Source organism: Crocuta crocuta, unplaced genomic scaffold, assembly GCF_008692635.1.
Source record: "Crocuta crocuta isolate KB4526 unplaced genomic scaffold, BGI_CrCroc_1.0 scaffold130, whole genome shotgun sequence".
NCBI lineage: Eukaryota > Metazoa > Chordata > Mammalia > Carnivora > Hyaenidae > Crocuta > Crocuta crocuta.
The window spans coordinates 7,034,161-7,054,713 of NW_027527920.1; the positions used below are offsets into that span (position 1 = coordinate 7,034,161).

The following is a 20,553-nucleotide window of genomic DNA, read 5'->3' on the forward strand; positions in this document are numbered from 1 at the left end:
GAAAAGAAAACAGAATAAAACCCAGAAGGCAACACTTGGATTAAGGGATGCCTATTAAAAACACATGCAAGAGATCCAAATCCGGTAAAGGAAAAGGAGGAGGGACAGATGGGGGGGGAGGGGGAAGGGAATTAACTTTCTACTATGAATCAAAAGCAGGCGCAGGCAAAGGCCGGAGCCGCAAGGCTAAAGGTCAAAAAGTGAATGCAATGCCTTTGCCCAGGCCTCCTCACCTGTGGAAGGAGCCTGACTCCTGTCCGGGGGATGCCACACTCCAATCCCCTGTCCTTGCTGTTCCCTCCGCCTGACCCTCACCAGCCCAGACCCAACCTTTCAGCACCAACTCACGTGGCTGTGAAGACTCCGCTCCCCACTCTGCGCATAGTCGGCCCTTGTTAGCTGTGGTCCCCGAGGGTTGGTTCCTATAGGCCCAGGACGGCTAGGTCCTGGCACCCGGGACCCCAGTTCCAACCTAGCTCATTAAGGAGAAGAATGACAAAGCAAGCTGTGCACAGCACAGAAAGCAGCCCACACGTGCTTTCAGCCTGGGACCGGTTCACTACAGCCAAGAGCAGTGGCAAAGTCTAAGGCCCAGCTCTTCTGGCTGGCAGTTGACTTCCTGCCATCAGGATGCTTTGATTTCTTTAAAACAAAAATTTTTTAGGGGCGCTTGGGTTAAGCGTCCGACTTTGGCTCAAGTCATGATCTCTCGGTTTGTGGGGTTCAAGCCCCACGTCAGGCTCTGTGCTGACAGCTCAGGATTTGTGCTTTGGATTCTGTGTCTCCCTCTCTCTCTCTGCCCCTCCTGCACTCATACTCCTCTCTCTCTCTCTCTCTACCCCCCCAGAAAAGAAACATTAAAAAATAAAAAAAAATTTTTTTAGTGTTTATTCATTTTCCCCAGGTGCCCCAGGATGCTGTGATTTCTTTAAAAAAAACTTTTTTTTAGAGGCACCTGGGTGGCTCAGTTGGTTAAGCGTCCAACTCCGGCTCAAGTCATGATCTCTCAGTTTGTGTGTTCAAGCTTAGCATCGGGCTCTGTGCTGACATCTCTGAGCCTGGATCCTGCTTCAGAGTCTATGTCTCCCTCTCCCTGCCTCTCAACTGCTCATGCTCTGTCTCTCTTTCAAAAAGAAACATTAAAAAAAATTTTTTAATGTTCATTTTCCCCAGGCGCCCCAGGATGCTGTGATTTCTTACACTGACAGAGGCTCAGAGCCTGGTGAGACCACAGAAAAGCCTTTGTACAACAGCATGAAGACACGTGGAGCCGCTCAGGCCTGTCACCTGGAGCCCATCCCCTTTCAGGGAAGCACCAGGCATCTCCCCACGGCCCCACCACCCTGTCCCTCGCTCCTGGCAGGAGGGGAGATGCCTTCTACAAGAGGCACTCTGGAAGTGTGCCATCACCTCCTCACACTCCAGTCCAGCCGCTGCCCCCAGGCACTGCCTGGTACCTCTTTCCCAGGGGTCAAGGCCCCTCCCCAAATGTTTCACTGTAAAGCAAGAACAACTTACTCACTAACAGGGTCCAGCTCCTTATCTTTTTCCTCTTTCCGTTTCCCGCCTCCTTCCCCTCCATTTGGCCCAATCCTTGGCCTAAATGCTTAGGAAATCCCAGGTGACTCATCTGGCATGACGTGTAACAACAGGAACATCACCTGCTCACATCCCTTCCCTGCAAGCCAGAGCCTGCCTCTGACGAGAAACTGAGCTGGCTCTCAGTCACTCACTCCTCCGGGCTCCTCCCCATGGAGGGAGCCACAGTTTCTTGCCTGGATGTGGGGAGGAAGTGAGGAGGGGCCAGACGTCCTCTGCTTTCTCTCTTCCCGCATAATTCCTACGCAGGAAACAATCAGATGTCCTGAGATGTCCCCCATCCTTCCCAGCGGTCATCTCGCCTTCTATTTGCCCTGCACCCACCTCTGACCACCTTCGGCCCCCACCCCTCTCCTGAACTCCCCGTGTCACCTCAAGGCCTCTCCTTACACCTGCCCACTGGCCTCCTCCTGGCTGCTGGCCGGGCCCAGCCCTCCAACCTGACCCTCAGCCTCCTCCCCTCCCTCCTCCCTCCTGGAGGGGCCCACCTCAACCCCTCTCTGGCCTTATTTCCTTCTTGAGTTGCCTTTCCTCCACTCCCAGGACTTCAGCCGAACCTTCGCCAGTGTTTCCGGGGTGCCAGGCTACAGAGACGGCTGATGGGTTGTAAGAGCAAAATTCTGAAAGCGGTTGGATCCGTGGGCAAAATGTTCAACTCAACAGGCCTCCCTTCTGCAGGGCTGCTCAGAGGCCTTACCACGTGAGCGCCCTGGAGGCCCGGGGTGGGGGGGGCTACAGCGCAGGCTTTCCAAACTCAAGTGATGACAAAACCCTGCCTCTCCAACTCCGCTTTGCGAAGGGCTGCCACCCAGGCTGATGGCTTCCAAATCCGGCCCCGACCTCTCTCCCGACTGCCTGGCGGCCTCCTGGACACAGTTAAGCACAGGCAACTCACTATCATCTTCCAGCGCGAGCCCGTCCCATCTCCCGGGTATCCGGTCTCTTCCCAGTTAGAGCTGGCTGAGGAGCACCTGCTGATTCAGGCCCACGGCCCCTCTCAACGCCCCTTCCAGCCCCCACCACCGTTTCTCCCAAGCGTTTCATCTCAGCCTCCTTCAGTTTAACAGCTTCCCAAGGTGTTTCGTTTTGTTTTAGTTTTGGGGTTTTGTTTTTTCCTTTGGCCACCAGCCATTTCCCTTAGACTTTAAATTGCATACAATGGTCAGATTAATCTTTATGAAGCAGTCAGCAGATAACCAACCACTCCTCCCTCACAGCCTTCATTCTGTATGCAAGAAGGGAATCAGTAAGTGAGGCATTCAGGGCTCTCTTCTCGGTGCCCCCAGGAGCCCCTCAGCCTCATCTGCCCCCCTTAGCCCCACCAACCACAACACCAGCCATCCTCTGAGCTCTGCCTGCCCTTTCATGCCCTTCCCTCTATCAGCAATGTCCTTCCCTCCTCATCCTCACAGTACCCCACCTGTGCTTCCAGGTCCCGCTCGCACACAACCACAGATCCTACCCCATCTGGCACTTTCCTCCTTGGCCTACACTGTTCCACTCTGGTGCCTGCTCCCTTGGCTCCCAGCACAGTGCATCTCGGGCAGACGCAGACCCCTCCAGCCTCGCCATCAGACCGTGCACGCCCACGTGTCCTTCCCAGCTCCGGACCCCCAGCACCTGTACTTTTTAGGAACTCGGCAAAGCTGCCTGCATGAGTTAATTACACAGGATGCTGGACGCCCTGGAGGCGTGTCCCCACTGGAATGCCATCAATACCTCCTTTGAGCCCTCAGGCTGCTTCAGCTGCACCTACATCTTGTTTGATAATTAAACTGATGCCCGCCTTATTTATCCCTACGAGGCCATAAGCATCTTGATGGCAGGAGCCATGATTCCTCTTCAAATCTCCCCACCTGGACTGGTACTCAACTGTCTGGCAGGAAGTGTCTGGGGAATCAGTGAGGAAGGGAGAGGCAGGCAGGCAGGCCTCCCACTCGGGGTCCTCAATCTGCTAACTGCCCTCAACTACAAGTTAGTAAGTGCCCTTCTGGAGCCTCATTCTTCTGAGCAGGACATGGTGACGGGGGAGCGGGTCCTGCCACAGATGAGCACATGCTCTGGGTCCCAAGCCTCTCGGTCACTAACTGTGGGGCTTGGCATGAGTTAGGTAGCCAGTCTGTTTCTTGGCTTCCTAATCAGGAAAGTGAAAAATTCTAACACCGCTACGTTACACACTTGCTATGAAGACTGAGTTCACCCGCAGGAAGCACTCTGCACAATACTCAGTCAATAGTAAGTTCTCGAGAAAGGTTTGCCATCGTCATCGCCATCATCCATCTCCTTCCAGCTAGGATGCCAGGAGCCTGTAAAATTTTGGGGGTAGGGATGAAGCCAGCAGTTTTGAATGGGTGAAGCTGGGGGTGGGAGTGGGGTACCAGGGCTGGGCAAGCAGAGAGGAAACACTGGTGTCTCACTGTGCGTCCTAACCCCGACTCATCGGCTGACTCGTTGCCCTGTTCAGGGGTTCCCAGCAGACTCTCTGCCCACCAGGCTTGGGGGCCGTTCCTTCCTTTGGAACAAATGCCCTAAGTATCCTCAACCCTCCGACAAGGGGCCTGAGGAATGGGGCAGCAGGGAGGGAGAATTGAGTCCATGGGACACCTGGGCCTCAGGTCCAAGATCAAAAACCATCCTGGTCCACACAATCTAGAAAGGAATTCACAGCAGGCTACCACTTGGGCCGACTTTCATTCTGAACCATGGAGTCAGGCAGTGTGGCCTCAAAGGCAAAGGCCTGCCCCAGAGTCTGTCGACTGACAGGGCTGCCTCGGCCACAGATGGGAAAATGGCTCAGAAACTGAATCTAAACCAGCCAACTTCAAAAGCTGGAAACCCAGAGTCAAGTTCACAAGGCTGGCCTTTCATTTTTCAAGTGTTAACCCAGCTTCCAGCCTTCAGAGTTTGTTTTTAATAACTCAATTGGGCCTCTCACATCAGGAATTTGACCTTCCCTCTGCAAAGCCCAACACGCACAGTGATATTATTTTCCAAAGATGTTAAAACAAATTCCCCCGAAGTCGCATCTCACACTGCCCACTCGTCAGCCTGTATGAAAGGGGTTTCAGGCCTCTCCCGATGTTCCAAATGATTTTCTTCATCTGGTGCTATCAGTCAAGGACCGGAAGCAAACTGGGAACAAAAGCCAGGGCATTCCCCTCTGATTCGCCGAGCTTGGACATTAACGCTTTCTCTTCCTGAGCCACAAATCGAACTCCAGCAGTAAAGGCCAAAACAAGATCAAACTCACATTTTTCTACGACGACCAGACCAGCACATAAAAAAAATTCCCCTCAATAAAAACGGAATGGATCTTTCATGTGTTCCGAGCCCTGCAGCAAGGCCCCATGCTGGAGCTGAAGCGCGTTCCTGGAGTAGAGAAGTGAATCTCAGAACCACCCACCCCGAAATCCAACACCTGATGGATGGACACGGAAGTGATGGGCCACGCACGAACATCATGAGACAATGCAAGATGATAAAGGAGGCACCTAAATATAGAAATATATTTACAAACTAACAAAACAAAACAGATGGACACCGTGACCTCAATTGGCAAGGCACAAATATATATGCCTGATCCACAAACATCAGAAGGACCGTGACCAAAGCAAACCCGTGTGCGCGGGTGGGGAATTATGGGCAATTTGCTTCCCCCGCCCCCCAATTTCCTTGTATCTTGCTGTTTTAACTTAAAAGTGCATAAGTGTAAGATGAAATACTCATATAAAATCCAAAGACGTGGATCCTGCAACAAATCGACAGAAGTTGGGCCGGGGGGTGGTGGAGGCCAGAGTCTGCACGGCGACCCGTGGCTTTGCGTCAAACCGCACACGTACGCTTGGCTGACCACAGAGCCTCGCCTCCTGAGCACAAGCGGTGGGGGGGTTTCATTCACTCACATCTGGCTGCCCCCCGGGGGAAATACAAACCCGGCACATTGCCTTTCCTGCTGCTGCTGTTCTCAGGTTTCCCCATTCTGTGGGTGACCCCAGAATCGCTGTAACCAGAAACCTGATGGGCTGAGCTGATGGTGAGCGGGGGCGGGGAGAGCCTCGTCCCCATGTCGGCCACCAGCCAGGGCTGCAGCTAGATGGGGGGACAGTCCTATGGATGAGGAGATACTTACCCAAGTTGTTGTGTGCTGGGGACATCGGATTCGGGGATAGGTTTGGAGAACCTGTGAGGCGAGACAGAGCCATGAGAACGAATAGAACATTCCTGGCTTGGAGATCTAAACTACCCAACACATGCATCAAGTTGGGGCAGCTCAACACAGCAGAGAACCCTGAGCTGAGCCTCCGAAGCCCAGGAGGAGGTTGGAACCAGGTCCCTGCTCTGCTTTCTCTCCCTGCGCCACAGTCTTCAGCTGAGGAACAAAGAGATGAGCAGATAATCTCAGAGGTCTCTCCCAAGACTTTATGGTGTGAGGATCCGGACCAAGCCCGCAGCGCAGGACACAGAGCTCCCTGGAAACTACGGCCCTAGGAGAATGAGGCGGATGGAAGGCCCTCTCCCCAGCCTCGCTCCAAGGCCCAGGCAGCAAAGGCTCCCCCTTCTGCACAGGTAGGACTGCAGAGGGTGCAAAGGGTGCCCAGAGGGTGCCTGCAAATACCAATCCAGCCCTTTCCCCACATCTCAGGACACCCACTCAGCGGCCTCAGAAATCCTACAACTATACAACTACGCTGACGTTTGATGCAACACATGAGGCTGCTCGTGGGAACGTGTCCAAACCTACCCAATTCTTCCTGCCCGGCTACCTTCCCTCCAGCCTCACTCTCAGGAAAAAAACAAAACCACATGGGCATCCACCTTTAAAAAACAAAACAAAACAAAACCAAAAAAAACAACAACAACAAAACCCAGACGGTGTCCTTCCACAGACCAACTTGGCTCATCCTTTTGTCCCTGGACTCAGAGGGCTGCAGTTATATCTGTAGGAACAGCCCTGTGGGATGGGCGCACAGGTGCCTTGCTTATGGGGGTCTGTCCCCAACTCAGCCGTAACCTCGAGGGTGAGGGATGAGCCATAGGCTTCTCTTCCTCCCCCCAGGACCCTACCCATCGGGGGATGTGGAGGAGTCCCAGAAGAGGGAGAGCTTCCAAACTGGCCACGGAGCCCAGGCGTGCCACCAATGTATTAGCGATGGGATTCCAGCAGAGTGGTCTAACCTCTTCGAGCCTTGATTTTTATTTCCCTTCAGGTGTAAAATGGGGCTAATACCATCTGTTGCGTGATTTGTAGAAATGAAGCGTGATCGTGCGCATACAAATGGCTGTACCATGGCTGGCACACAGCAGGCACTCAATAAATGCTGGTTTCCTGTTTTGTGGCAGCCCAAGTCGAGAAGGCCCAGGAAGGCCATGGGACCATCTCATTGGTCTGGAAGGGCACGTGTGCATGTTACGGGAGACCCAAGGCCTTGGGACGAGGGGGTCCTCAGACCCCAACCAAGAGACACAATCACATCCCAGCTGGCCGAGGAGCAGCTGGACTGGTTTCTAAATGGACAACTTGGAGTGAAGAGCAGAGGAGCAGCAGGAGACCCCCCCACCGACTGGCCGGGGGTCCACAAAGCCCAATGTCCACAGCAGAGCCCTGCAAGTACGCTGTCATAACTAGGTAATGACGCTGTCCCTGCAGCAGAGGGAATGGGGCACAGAGGAGGACAGGGCGGGGTGGAGGAAGCGAGCCCTGAGGGTGGGAAGGTGCCTGGCTGCTCGTTCTGTACTCGGACCCTCTCCTTTGGTCCTGCTTGGACGGTGCTAATTGCTCTACAAACAGGAAGAGCAGGGAGGGAAGAGCAAAGGAGAGTTCAAAGCAATGCTGCATCCAGAGAGTCGCTGCTTGGCTTCGCTGGCCTGCCTTCTGCACCGCCCCCCAGAGCAGCAGCCTTGCAGCGGCCACTTGGCATCGGGGACGGGGAGGCCTGGGACGCACCGCTGCCAGGGTCACACTGTCAGCCACTCGCGGGGTGGGTGCCACACCCCAAAGCGCCACGACACCCAGGCTGGGTATCGAGCAGCCACGTCCGCAGTGAACACGCAGGTCTCCCTTGTGCCTCTTTCAGGACCTGCACACTGTCTTTCAGGCCGCAGCTAGTGGCTCCGTGGGGACGAGGCATGCCCGTGATCTTCGGGACGGAGCATCTGCTCGGGCCCCTCCTCCTCCTCAGCCAGCCACACACGGCGCTGTGCATATTCTATGTGGCGGCTGGGGTTCAATTCAAGGAGCCGCTGGTTTGGAGCCAATTTGGTCCCGTAACAAATGACGCGGGAACATCTGGAGACACTGGGCTGGGCCCCTCGTGGCAGGAATACATAGATCATGTTCAGTCACTATACAAAAATAGATGCTTCAGGGGCCTCTGCTGGCAAAGAGCCTGCCAGCCTCCATTCAGGCTCTCCTCCTCCTGAGGTCTTGCAGGTGCTCAAGCCCACCCACCACCCCACTGCCACGCTCTCACTGGGGCAGAGATTCTGCTCAAAGCCTGCGGTGGCTCCCGGCCACAGTGAAACCCTTAGTGGCACTCCTCTGGTCTCTCCCCGCTTGCCAGCCACATAGAGCTTTCACTGTCCCCAGAAGGCACCAGGCTGTCCTGCCCATGCCCCCCACGACCCCAACTAGCATACCCTTTGCCTGATGGCTTCGTCAACATCCACCCATCCCCAAGACTCGACTCAAGGAAAGCCTACACTGTGAGCTGCTGCTCCACTCCCAACGCCTCCTCCCCAGGCCGGTTAAGTGGCCGTCCCCTGCACCCGCTGCCACGTGGCGTCCTCCATCAGGGTAGATAGGAGACAGCACAGTAACCCTGGTCGTCTTCCTCACAAACTGAGCAGCTCAGGCTCCTCCTCTATCCCCGGCACCTGGCACACAGTGGTTGCTCTATAAATGCCGGGTAGAGGGAGGGAGGGAGGGCAGGCACTCAGCGAGGATTAAGACTCTGACCTGCGTCCATGCTGTGGTTCATCTGGTGGTCACTGGTCTCTCCATCTTCACTCAGGTAGCCAGGGGGTGGGGTTTCTGGGAATCAGAAGGAAGGTGGTTCAGTACAGGACCCGGTGTGGACACACCTGTTGCAATCCTGTCACACATCCATACCACTCTGCCAGCAGCAGGTGCCGGAGGCGCCCTGGGCCTCTGAGCAAGGACACCAGCCCCCTTGACCCCCATCTCCTCGGCTGGGTTGGGATCACCTTTGTCCATGCCGTCCTGACTCCCAAGACTGAACTGCCTGTTCCTAGAGCCTCTGCCAGGCTAACTTCTTCACGCCCTAGAAGGTCAAGTGTAAGCCCATCCCTCCAGGGAGGCTGAGGACTTGCCTCAGCCTCGCCCACCTCTGTCCTCTGAAGGGCAGCTGCCTCACGCTGCTCTTTGGCTCTGCACGGACACCCTGTTCTTTGTCGCCACTTTAGGGGACATCTTGGCTTCCCCAGTGGGCTTCAAGTTCAATGGCAGCAGCAATCATGATCTGTTTCTCTGAAGGACCCCAGACGGTGACTTAGCTCTCTAAGGTTTGCTCAGTGAACACAGTGACCTACCCCTAGGGGCCAGTGTCCCCCCTGTGAAGGACCTGGAAGAGGCTGGGTCTGTAAAGGGGTCTCTCTGTAGGCCCTGCCCCACTCACAGGCCTCCGATCAACCTCAGCGCAGTGAACTCACTCAGGGTGAGAGGCTTGTCCAAGTCAGAGAGCTCTGAAAGGCAGGCAGGATTCCTGCCGCTGTGACCAGCCCAAGCTCGGCCAAGCAGTTTTCCTGGACGCCCCAAGTGCTGGTGATTCACACGTTATTTGCATGTAAATGAGGGGCTTCTAAAAACATCTGCACCCTGACAGCTGAGCCCGCTTCTCCCCGTGCAGTCGTGCAGTTGGTCAAAACCCCCGCTTGGGCCTCAGCTCCCACCCAGGCTGAAGCCCCCACCAGGCTTACTTACTGAAAGACCATTCTGCGCACCGGCTGCCCGGCCCTCGGCTCCCCCACCGCTCTGCAGGCCCCCAGACCGTCGGGGATCCTGCCCAAACTCCAGCCTCGGCCGCGAGGGCGGTGAGAGAAACACAGCGTTGCTATTTCCGCTTCCAAAATAAATGACGGCACCGAGGCCGGGCGGAAGGGTCACGCCGCCGCTCCTCCGTGCCAAGAAAAGCATCATTACTGAGCGGGGAGCCAAGGCCACGGGTCCTCTCCCAACGGGTGTGCGGTTCTGAGTCAGGGGCCCTCGGGCCAGCGCCGTGTGCGGAGGGGGGAACGGGGCAGCCACGGACGGCCAAGAGAGCCGCAGGGAGACTGATGTGAGGGCTGCCGGTGCCCCTGCACGCCCCCACGCACCTCTGCACGCCCGGGCGCCTACCTGGAATATTGCTCTGGGGCTCGATGCCCGCGGGGAAGTTAGTGTTTTCGGGGATGGAATGGCTGTAGTCGTCCAGTGGGGGGAACTCGGCCGGGATCTCCGTGTGGCGTGGCACCAGCACAGGAGGTAGAACTGTCCAGAAGAGCAGAGGCGGATGGGCGTCAAGGCCAGGCTGGCACCAGAGCCCTCCAAGCGCCACACCCTCCCCACCCCCCCACATGGAAAGGGAAGGGGAAGAAGAGGCAGGGAGGGGATGGAGAGGACACGCAGGGAGCCGCAGACCCCAGGGAGAGGGTGAGACGCTGCCTACCTGGGGTCTCTACCCTCTGATAGTGGTAGGGATTCACGCAGACCTCGTCCTTCTTCATGTTGAAGGCGAACTCACACAGCTCCATGGCCCGCAGCTCATGGTGGCTGTGGAGGTCGGGCCATCGCCACAGGCGGCAGTAGATGACATGGGGGAGCCCCTTCCGATGGGACACCTGCAGTCGGCCATCCAGGGACCTGCAGGGATGGGGAGGGAGGGAAAGCAACAGTGAGGTGGATTTGGCTTGCCTTCTCCCTGCGATTGAGCCTGCTGGCAGAGCCTCAGGGCACTCTCCCCTCTCTTCATTTCTCTGAGCCCCAAGGGGCCTGGAGATCAGAGAATCTCTGTCAGGGCTGGCAGGGATCCCAGGTGGGGAACATAGAGGTCCCCCAAGAAGGCCAAAGGCCTCCCCGGCTTGGCAGGGGGGACCCTGACTACACCAGGCCCTAGAGTGAGTCCTCCCAGCCCTTAACCCCCCATAGGAAGGCAATGGCGCTTGAATCAGGCTCTGAAAAGGTCCACGGGCGGGGCCGTGTGCAGAGGGGGCCAGGGCTGAGCAAGAACACTTGTCTTCAGGTCCGTGCCCGTATGAGCCACGGGGATGCTGTGAAGTGTCAAAGTCAGGCCGCGTCTAACCCCTCCCAACACTCACGCAGCAAATCCCCCACACGTCAGAAAGCAAGAAGGGTCCCTCCTCCTTTTGGCTGGCATTTGTGATGAGGCAGGGAGGGAAAGAGAGTAATTAAAGGGAATTTTAAGCTGTAAGACTCTACACTGCCAATCTCGCGGGAACCGCTTTCAGTTTGAGGGCCGTCTGCAGGCGTCACCTGGGTGTCACAGTCCACACTGCGCTCCTGGTTCAGAGCGCAGGCCTGAGGCGTGGCGCATACGCTCAGCGGGCACGGAGCCGCAGCCCCACACCAGGCTCAGTTCTGCACCCGTCCCCAGCCTGGCTGGGCCAAACACCACTGCCAACGACAGCGCCCTGTCCCTGCTCAGACAAGGCCTTCTGTGGTGACCTGGCCTCTGAGCAGCTGTGACCTGGTGTCCTCACCTCTCAGGCCAGGCCAAAGTGTGATCCCTGGACAAGCAGCACGGGTCCTCGGGCATTTGCTAGAAAGGAAGAATCTCAGAGGCTGCCCCAACCTTCTAAGTCAGAACCTTCCTCTTTTTTTTTTTTTTTTTTTTTTACCCCTTCATAGTTTATTGTCAAGTTGGTTTCCATACAAGAACCTTCCTCTTGATAAAACCTCCAGGTGATCCGCATGACGAGAAAGGTGGAGCAGTGCAACAGGATGGCACAGCTGGGAACTCAGCAAGGCACCATCAGCCGAGAGTAAGGTGGGGAGGTAGAAGGCTCCTGAAGGTGACGTCCAGTATCAGGCAGGGGAGGAGACCCCCTTCACACTGGCCTCTATCTAACAGATAGTTTTACGAGCTCCTACTATTGTGTGATGCTAGAGACACAGGGGTGAGGAATCAGAGGTCACAGTGTTTCACTGGGACCGCAGAGTGCTCCCAGCTCCTCCAGTCCAATGGACAAGACCAACAGTGATCCAACGATCACACGCAGCTACCAGGACAAACCATGTGAGTGTTGTGAAGGAAAAGCAGGGAACCACAAGAGAGTGTTTGGCCCTGGGGGCCTTGCTTTGCCGAAGGGCTGGAAGAGGCTTCTCTGAGGAGGTGATGGTTGGCTTCAAAGTCTAAACGACAAGGGAGAACTAACCAGACGGGGGCAGGGGAGGAGGGCATTCCAAGTTGGGGGGTTGAGCCTGTGCAAAGGCCCTGAAAAGGGTGGAAAATGTGGTAAGTGGGGAGAACAGAAGGGCCAGAGTGACTGGGGACCACAGAGGGAGAGGCCAGGGTATAAGACAAGGCAGGGAGGCGGGCAGACTAACACTGCAGGGCCTTGGGAGCTATGATCGAAGGTTCCACCTTTTTCCTAAAAGCCATAGGAGTCCCTGAGATGTTGAAGTAGAGGGTGTGTGCATGTGTGTGCATGAAAATCCTGGCAGCGTGGACAAGTTTGGGGGCCGTGGGGGTGGAGACAGGTGCATGTGAATAAAGAGGTACACAATGGGGGACCATTCTCCCTACAAGAGGGCCCATTCTAGGACCCCACTGGCCAGTGGGTATGACTTTTCTTAATAGCTGGGGGTGGGGGACAGTGGAGAATCATTTGCAGGCTCTCCCTCCTCCTTGCCCCACTCCAGGACTGAGAGCACCCGTTTGCCTGAATAAACAGAATTTATGGGCACTCTGTGAGGGAGGCCTAGCCACATGCAACCAGGAGCACCAATCGAAGGAAAGAAATAGGAATCCAACCAAACTCTCTAAGCCACTGGCCTGGGAATAGGGAAGGAACAAAGGTCAGCGCAAACCTTGGTCACAGGGACTGACAGAGAGCGCTGACGAAGGGCAAGTCAAAGGATGTAATTACCTCCCTCCCATGGGGCCCTGGACCAAGGAACCCCTCCAGCCAAAAAATGGTAATTACCAGGCAGAACAAGAGAGGGGAGCCTGGACTCGTGCCTGAGGTAGAAAAGGAACACTACCGGATATGGAGTCATGTGGCCTGGGGTCAAGACAGGGTTCCCCTCTCCCAGCTGGGAGACACTGGGCAAGTCATGAGGTCTCTGGACCCTCAGCTACTTCCTCTGTAAGATGCAAACATTCCCCCCACCCCCTTCCCATAGCTCAGTCTCCTCTGGAGGTCAGCGAGCATTATTATTCCCCGTGACAGCAGCCCTGGATAAACCGGGGGTGGGGTGGGGGGTTCTAGAGCTGGGAAGGAGAGAAAAGGAGAGTGGGAAGTGATGAGCGGAGACAGAATTATTCAGCTGCTCCCATTTTCTCGCAGAGCCAATAAGCGCCCGCAGATGAGGAAAGCGACCCCATTCACCTGTCAGTGTTTGACTAAAGGCCCGGCTAAGAGCCAGGGGGACACTGTAGCAGCCTCCTCAGGGGGAGGCCCTGGAGAAAGGGTCAGGTGGGCAGCGAGGGAGCCCCCCCTCCCCCACCTGGCTGACCAAAGGGGGGTGACCCCCTGGTCTTAAGAATAACAGTGACACAGGGCAAGAGCAGGGGCAGTGCAGGACAGCACGAGAGAAGGGTCTCCACTTGCGTGCAGCAGACAGCTCGAGACAGCGAGCAAAAGGCCAAGTTCCTGACAACTTGATACCCAGGCCTGAGCCTTTAGGAAGGGAAGGTGGAGGGGACAGGATGCCCTGAGCACTCCTGATAAGGCAAGACCCTCACACTTCAGCCCTAACATCCGAAAGCCCGGGAACCAGGACACCTCACGCGACAGAGACTGGACAGGACCCAGGAACTCACACCTGCTCAGGGACCAGCAAGGGGTGAAAGGGCACAGAGCAGGTGGAAACGGGCCTGCCATGTGAACACGCGGCTCTGGCACAATACAGGTGACTAAGGTCAAGGTCTGGGCGTGAGGCGGGTTGTAACATGTTCTTTATAGGTTTTTGCAGTTGAGGGGTGGGAAGGAGCGTCTAGGAGGACAGGTTTGTTGCATCCATAGGTCAAGAAGCTCAGTTGGCCAATTCCTCATCCAATCCTGTCTGCATCTCGTGGGCTGTTTTCTCTTGAGGATAAAGTGCTTGGCTGTCTCCCTGAAGCATTATGTATAGGAGACTCCAGGCAAAGAGGAAGGAATGGGGAGAAATGAGGAGGGAAAGCAAAGGCGAAGGACTACAGGGGAAGGTAGAAGAGGGTGGTGGAGGGAAGGAAGAGAGGAGAAAGGGAGGGGTGAGGAATGGATAGAGGGGGGGAGGGAAGGCAGGAGGGAAGGGAGAGTAAGAAAAGTCCTTCCATCAAATACAACAACCTGAAAGGATGCGTCTCTTGTGCCCAAGATAACAAGAAGAACGCAGACATGGAAACGCGGCCAAATGGGAAGAGATATCAGAGTGGAGTGAGCTGAAACTAAGCACCTGACAGAGGAAGCCAACAAAAATGATTCCATTTGTGCCTCAGAACCTGGGAAAGACTCAGGAATTGGAAGCACCATATACTTCTCAAGAGGGGGCCCAAACAGGGGCGCCTGGATGGCTTAGTTGGTTCAGCGTCTGACTTCGGCTCAGGTCATGATCTCACGGTTCATGGGTTCGAGCCCCGCGTCGGACTCTGTGCTGACAGCTAGCTCAGAGCCTGGAGCCTGTTTCAGATTCTGTATCTCCCTCTCTCTCTGACCCTCCCCTGCTTACACTGTCTCTCTTTCTCTCAGAAATAAATAAAACAATTAAAAAAAAAAAACAGAGGAGGCTCAAACAGCAGAACGGGTTGAAAGTCTACGGAAAAGGCAGCCAGATCAGCTCTCCACCCTGAGCCGCTGCAAACAGGGCCTCCCCAATCCTGCGAGACACAGGTCTGCTCTCTGCAGAAAATGAACCAGAGAGCGGGGCTCTGGATGGGGTCACCAGGGCAGAGCGAGGGTGAAGGTCAGATGAGGGCTGGAAACGGGATGTCGTGACTAACCTCCTGCTCACTCGGCACCCAGGCCTGTGACAGGCAGGCCCAGGCCCCCGACCCCCACCCTGTGGAGAAATTAAACAGCTCAGCCCATAAGACATGTAATACTGACATTTGGGGAGCCTCCAACGAAAGAGCTGCCAGCTCACCCTATAGGGAGGCTTACCTGCCAACGCCTAACAGAGCATTCGATGTGCCTTCTAGCACTTTGCTCTTACATATGAAAGCACAGCCAGGACTCTCAGCCATTTAGAGAACGCCTCTAACAGAAGACACAGAGACAGAAATAAGGGGGTGGGAGGGGGGAGGAAGTCTCAGACAATACAGGGAGCAGAAAAACTTTCAAACAAAGTGAAACGAAAACTACTCTCAGGAAGAAAAAATAGTACAATCCTAAAACAGGAACATTCACAAACTATGAAAAAAAAAACCTGCTGGAAATAAAAATTAATAGGAGTTAAAAATTCAGGAGAGACTTCTTGAGTTTTTTCAATTGGGTTTTTTTTTTATTGTTTTAATGTTTTATTTATTTCTGAGAGGGAGGGGGGGAGAGAGAGAGAGAGAGAGAGTGTGTGTGTGTGTGTGTGAGCAGGGGAGGGGCAGCGAGGGAGGGAGACGCAGAACCCAAAGCAGCTCCAGGCTCCGAGCTGTCAGCACAGAGCCTGACACGGGGCTGGAACCCACGAACCGTGAGATCATGACCTGAGCCGAAGTTGGACGCTGAACCGACTGAGCCACCCAGGCGCCCCTCAACTGGGTTTTTAAAAATCAAGGGAGGCCCAGTAACCAAGGCAGTGCAGTAATGGCAAACAGCTGATAAACACGTCAATGGAGACTAACAGAATCCAGAAACGGTTACATATATATGGGTATTTTCAACAAAGCTCATTTTCAACAAAGGTCCAAAGACCATGTAGTAGAGAGAGGATGGTCTATTCAACAAATGGTTCTGGAACAACTGGATGTAAGGCAAGTAAACTTGAACCTACAGCTTGCACCCTGTGCCAAAATTAATTAAAACGGGTCCTGATACAAAGCCTGAAACTACAACTTGCAGGAGAATACCCAAGGGGTGTACAAGGATCTCCGTGATCTTGGGCTAGACACACATTGCTTAGATACCACATCAGAAGCACATTCCACTCAAACGAAAGTTGACAAATTGGACTTCATCAAAACGGAAGCTCCTGGGCTTTGAATGGCATTGTTTGGAGAATAAAAAACCACAAGTTCGGGGAAAATATTTGCAAGGCCCATATCTGATAAAGGACCTGTTTCCAGAATATGTAAAGAACTCTGAAAATTCAATATTAAGAAAACAAACAACCCAGCTATTAAAAAAAAAAAAAAAACAGGTCATTTGAACAGACACGCCACAAAAAGCTACAAAGATGGTCAGTGAGGCACACGAAATGAGGCTCGACACCACCAGTTTCCAAAGAGAAGTGCAAACTCAAACCATGGTAACTGTTCGACTGGCTGCAATTAAAGACCATGCCACATGCTGGTGAGGGCATGGAGAGACTAAAACTTCAGACACTGTTGGGTGGTCATGTAAAATGGTAGAACTACTTTGGAAAACAGTTTGCAAATCTCTTAAGAACTGCAAAAATAAGCCTATACCATATGATCCACCCATTCCACTAAGCACTTGCCCAATACAAGTAAAAACATCTCTCCGTTGGAAGACCTGTGTACGAACGTTCATAGCAGTTTTGCTGGTAGTAGCCCCAAAAATGGAAGCTACCCAGTGTTTGTCAGCAACGGGTGAACAAACTGCGATGTATCCACACAAAGCAGCATCACTCAGCAATGAAAAGGAGCAAACTATCGATACACTCAACAACGCAGATGAATTTAAAAACAGTCATGCCGAGTGAAAGAAGCCAGGCGTGATTCTGTTTATGTCAAATTACAGAGTAACCTAAAGGAAAAATGCAAACTTCTCTAGAGTGACAGAAAGCAGATCAACGGTTGCCTGGGGTTGGGGTGAAGGGATGGAAGTGGGGGCTCGTTGGGGGTTAAAGGCTATGTTGATTATCTCCATAGCAGTGCTGATTTCACAGATATACACAGATGTCAGCATTTATCAAGTTGTACACTTAAAAATATGCGCAGTTTGCTGTAGGTCAATTATACCATTATTAAAAATAATAATAAAAGGCAAGAGCTTTGGGACTTTGGATGGAGAAACCTGGATTCAAAGATTGACCGTGTTCGATAATCGTATCAACTTAGATTAAGCAATCAACAAGATTGCTTAAGGTCTTGGTCTTAATTTTGTATCATCTTCATTCAATTGCTGGAAAGACTAAATGCTACTCAGTGCAGAAAGCCTTCGTCATGGAGTCAGGACATCGTTAACAGGCAGCCATCTACCGTCACCGCTGTTTCCAGGAAAGTAAAAGGTACACGGTACGGAGCTCAAAAACACCAGGCCCCCTCTGAGGCTCTGTCATGTGGGTGACAGCCCGGCTGGCTCCAGAGAGGCTTCAGTTGGGCTGGTGCTTCTAATTTTCTCAAGGCTTCTGTGCTCTTTGAATCTCAGAGCAGCCTTTCCGCGGTGCCATGTGGGTCATGCGGCAAGGCTTGTAGGGACCGTGTATCGGTGTGTCCGAGATGTAAGGCTCCTCTCCTGGGATCATACACCAGTCTGCACTGGGCTGCTGGGGAAGACCAGCAAACCTGGCTGCCAGGCTGGGCCCTGGCACTCTCTCTGGCTCATGAGCACGTGACCACCAGTCTGGCTTGGCAGGATTTTCCAGAAATCATCTGGTCCATGCCCCCTGCTTCTGGGCCGTATGACTCCCAAACTTACGACGGGGAGGGCATCTCATTCACTTCTTCTTAGGCATCCGCAGCTACTCCTCTTGGTTCAGAGTCTGGGCTGCCCAGAGCCAGCCCTGGAAGGATTCCTTCTTGCTCCCTCCGTCCCACTCAAAACCCTCACCAATGCTTACCAGAGGCATAATAGTGAACTGGGAGTTTCAGCTGCTGGATCTAATTTAGCTGATGTGCCCAGTGTACACCCTCCCAAGCTTACAGGGCAGCGGGCCCGTGTTAAGTAAATCCAATAAATAGGTCTTAATTCTGAGCTGATGTTACCAGGAACATGCTCGGTTGCAAAAGATCTATTTATGACCCACTCTGTTCCCTGACCCAGCCCTTCCTTGTAGCCCAAAACCACTTACTTGCTGAGGCTAAGAGCACAGTCCCAGGAACTGGCCTTTGGGCCTCCTCCCCATTTAGGATAGAGATCTCTTCCCGTACCCAGTGGCTTCCTGATGAGAGACCTCCAGGTCTTTCTCCAGCAACCCTCTCCAGCTCGTCTGACAGAGGTTTTAATCCTTAAATACATTCTTCACCAGCCGAACCATTTCCTGTAGCAGGAAATTAGGTTTCCTCCCATTGGCTCCAAGTGGGACCCGTGAAGGATCCCAAAATGGCGGAGGGAGCCATGGCCAAGGATGTGGACATGCCAGAGCCCAGAGCCGACGGTAAGGCAGAGTCCGGCCAGAGCGCTCCCCGGGGACAGGGTGGGGTTAGACCTACCTCCTGCCACATGCCATTCACACCCTCAGTTAACAGGGATCCGCTACCCACAGCCATCTGGGGGCCAGCATGAAATACCAGAGGATTTGGACACAGGGGTCCAGAAGACTGGGAACAGAGCACACGAGTTCCAGAAACACGCCAAGATCTATTCAGCATGAACCGTGTGCCAGGCACACTATTACGTGAGAATGCAAAAATGGCAACACCCCAGGATGTGCTGCCTTCACCAAGCTCAGAGAACCTGTGGGGCTTGCCTCAAGTCCTATAACTGCGCAAGGCAGGGCCAGGATTCACACCCAGGCCGGTGCTGAGAACCAGAGGAGGGGCAGGGTAAACAGTGCCCTTTCTGCTGTCACACACTGCATGCTGATCAGGGAAACAGGCTTCCTACCAATCAGCAGATACCGACTGAACACATCTATCGCATTCCAGGCATTAGTCAAAGAAGTGAACAGAAAGTAAAATCATTAGCATCACCCTATTTCAGTTGAAACCAATTTTATTTAACATGCACAATACTATCCTTTCTAGCGTCTTTCAGAGATGACCTTTCTTTTTTGACTTGCCCATTAAGTAGTAATAATAACAATAATGACAGAAGTTACTACTACTACTATAGGCCAGGCACTGTGCTGGTCACTCGATGACCACTGCAGATTGAACTAGTCACTTTTCCTGTATCCATGCCCTTTGCTGGATGGCTCCGCTGCTCCTAATCATGGGTCTAGTGTATTTACTCAGCTCTTGACTTTGGGCCAGGCTATGGACTAGCTCTGGCCCATGGAATAGGAGCAATGGTCTCTTCTTACACCTCACCTCAAGAAGAGCTCCTCTTCCATCTGGGCCCAGGATTGAACACAGGGGGAGCAAACAGAACCAAACCTGTACAAGGCACCAAGCCCACATGAGCCATAGAAGCAGGAGTAAGCACAAACAATGGTTTAAGCTCCTGAGCTTTCGGAATGTTTGTTACTTAACACTAGCTGACTGATACACCACCACTGGTCTCCCAGATAAACTTACAAGTATCATTATCATCACATCCTGATGGAGAAATAGAGCACTTGCAAGCTTTCCCAGCTTTGCATAGGCCCAGGGTTAATATAAAATGAGGACACTCTATGGGACACTCTTTTTCTTGACTCTAAATGGGCCATAATGACCATTTCCTGACCTTGAATAAGACACTGAGAGAAGACATAACCAGTTCAGAAGGTCTTAGTTTTTGTTTATGGAGAACAACCTATCTACAAGCTTTCAGAATCCATTTGCATTACCCGTGAACTTACCCCAATTACTCAACTAACTGTAACTTTTTGAAGTGATTCAACTAGCACAGTAACCCCCAAACCAAAGCTTCGGTAGCCCTTTCAACTCCATTTATTCTCTACTTTTACATCGTTCCCTAATATCTGCTATGTCTCAGTCTAATGAAAATGGGCTATTTCCCACCTTGGGGTTGCCAGTTATACCACAAACCTTTACCCATGCCTATTACTCCCCTGAACATGGGTGCTGCAGCTGATAGGTGCACGTGCTCTGACCGTTTGGCGCGTTCCCTGCCTTCACCAGTGCGATGAGGCCTCCCTGCTTCCCTTTGACAACAATCACGCCATGTGTCTACTCAGCTGCAATAAAATATTTACATTTTTTTTAAAGTTTACTTATTTTGTAGTTGGGAAGAGGAAGGGGCAGAGAGAGAGGAAGAAAGAGAATCCCAACTTGGGGCTTCATCTCATGAACCGTGAGATCATGACCTGAGCCAAAATCAGGAGTTGGATGTTCACGTGACTGAGCCCCCCNGAGTTGGGAAGAGGAAGAAAGGGGCAGAGCGAGAGGAAGAAAGAGAATCCCAACTTGGGGCTTCATCTCAGGAACCGTGAGATCATGACCTGAGCCAAAATCAGGAGTTGGATGTTCACGTGACTGAGTCCCCCAGGCGCCCCTACACTACACTTTTCTTGAGCTTTGCATTTTATGTGGGGTTTCTTTTTGTTTTTCTGGTACCAAATAAAAGGAAGGTTTGAGTGACTTCACGTGTGGGTTAGATGCTCACTCAGCAAACTACCTAAGAAACAGACCGTCTATCTCAGAAGGCAGAAAAAAAATTCTAGAGGCTTTAAAAGGCCCCTTGCATTGCTTCCCTTTGGCCTTTGAGTGACAGCAGCCTGCCTGAGAGCCCTCCCTCTCTGCTGCTGCTTACCACGCAAACATCAGGACAGGCCCTTCCTTCTTCCATGACACGGAC

General features: G+C 53.3%; 1 protein-coding gene across 1 annotated transcript in view; it reads right to left on the reverse strand.

The window, feature by feature from the left end:
- Positions 1 to 20,553, reverse strand: part of SMAD3 (SMAD family member 3) — a 114,962-nt gene that overhangs the window by 12,363 nt on the left and 82,046 nt on the right. Inside the window, exons 2-5 of the mRNA XM_077746750.1 lie at positions 10,263 to 10,456; positions 9,953 to 10,084; positions 8,555 to 8,629; positions 5,729 to 5,779 (exon numbers count right to left, since the gene is read on the reverse strand). Coding sequence (XP_077602876.1) covers positions 5,729 to 5,779; positions 8,555 to 8,629; positions 9,953 to 10,084; positions 10,263 to 10,456 — 452 coding nt within the window. The remainder of the gene's footprint in view (positions 1 to 5,728; positions 5,780 to 8,554; positions 8,630 to 9,952; positions 10,085 to 10,262; positions 10,457 to 20,553) is intronic.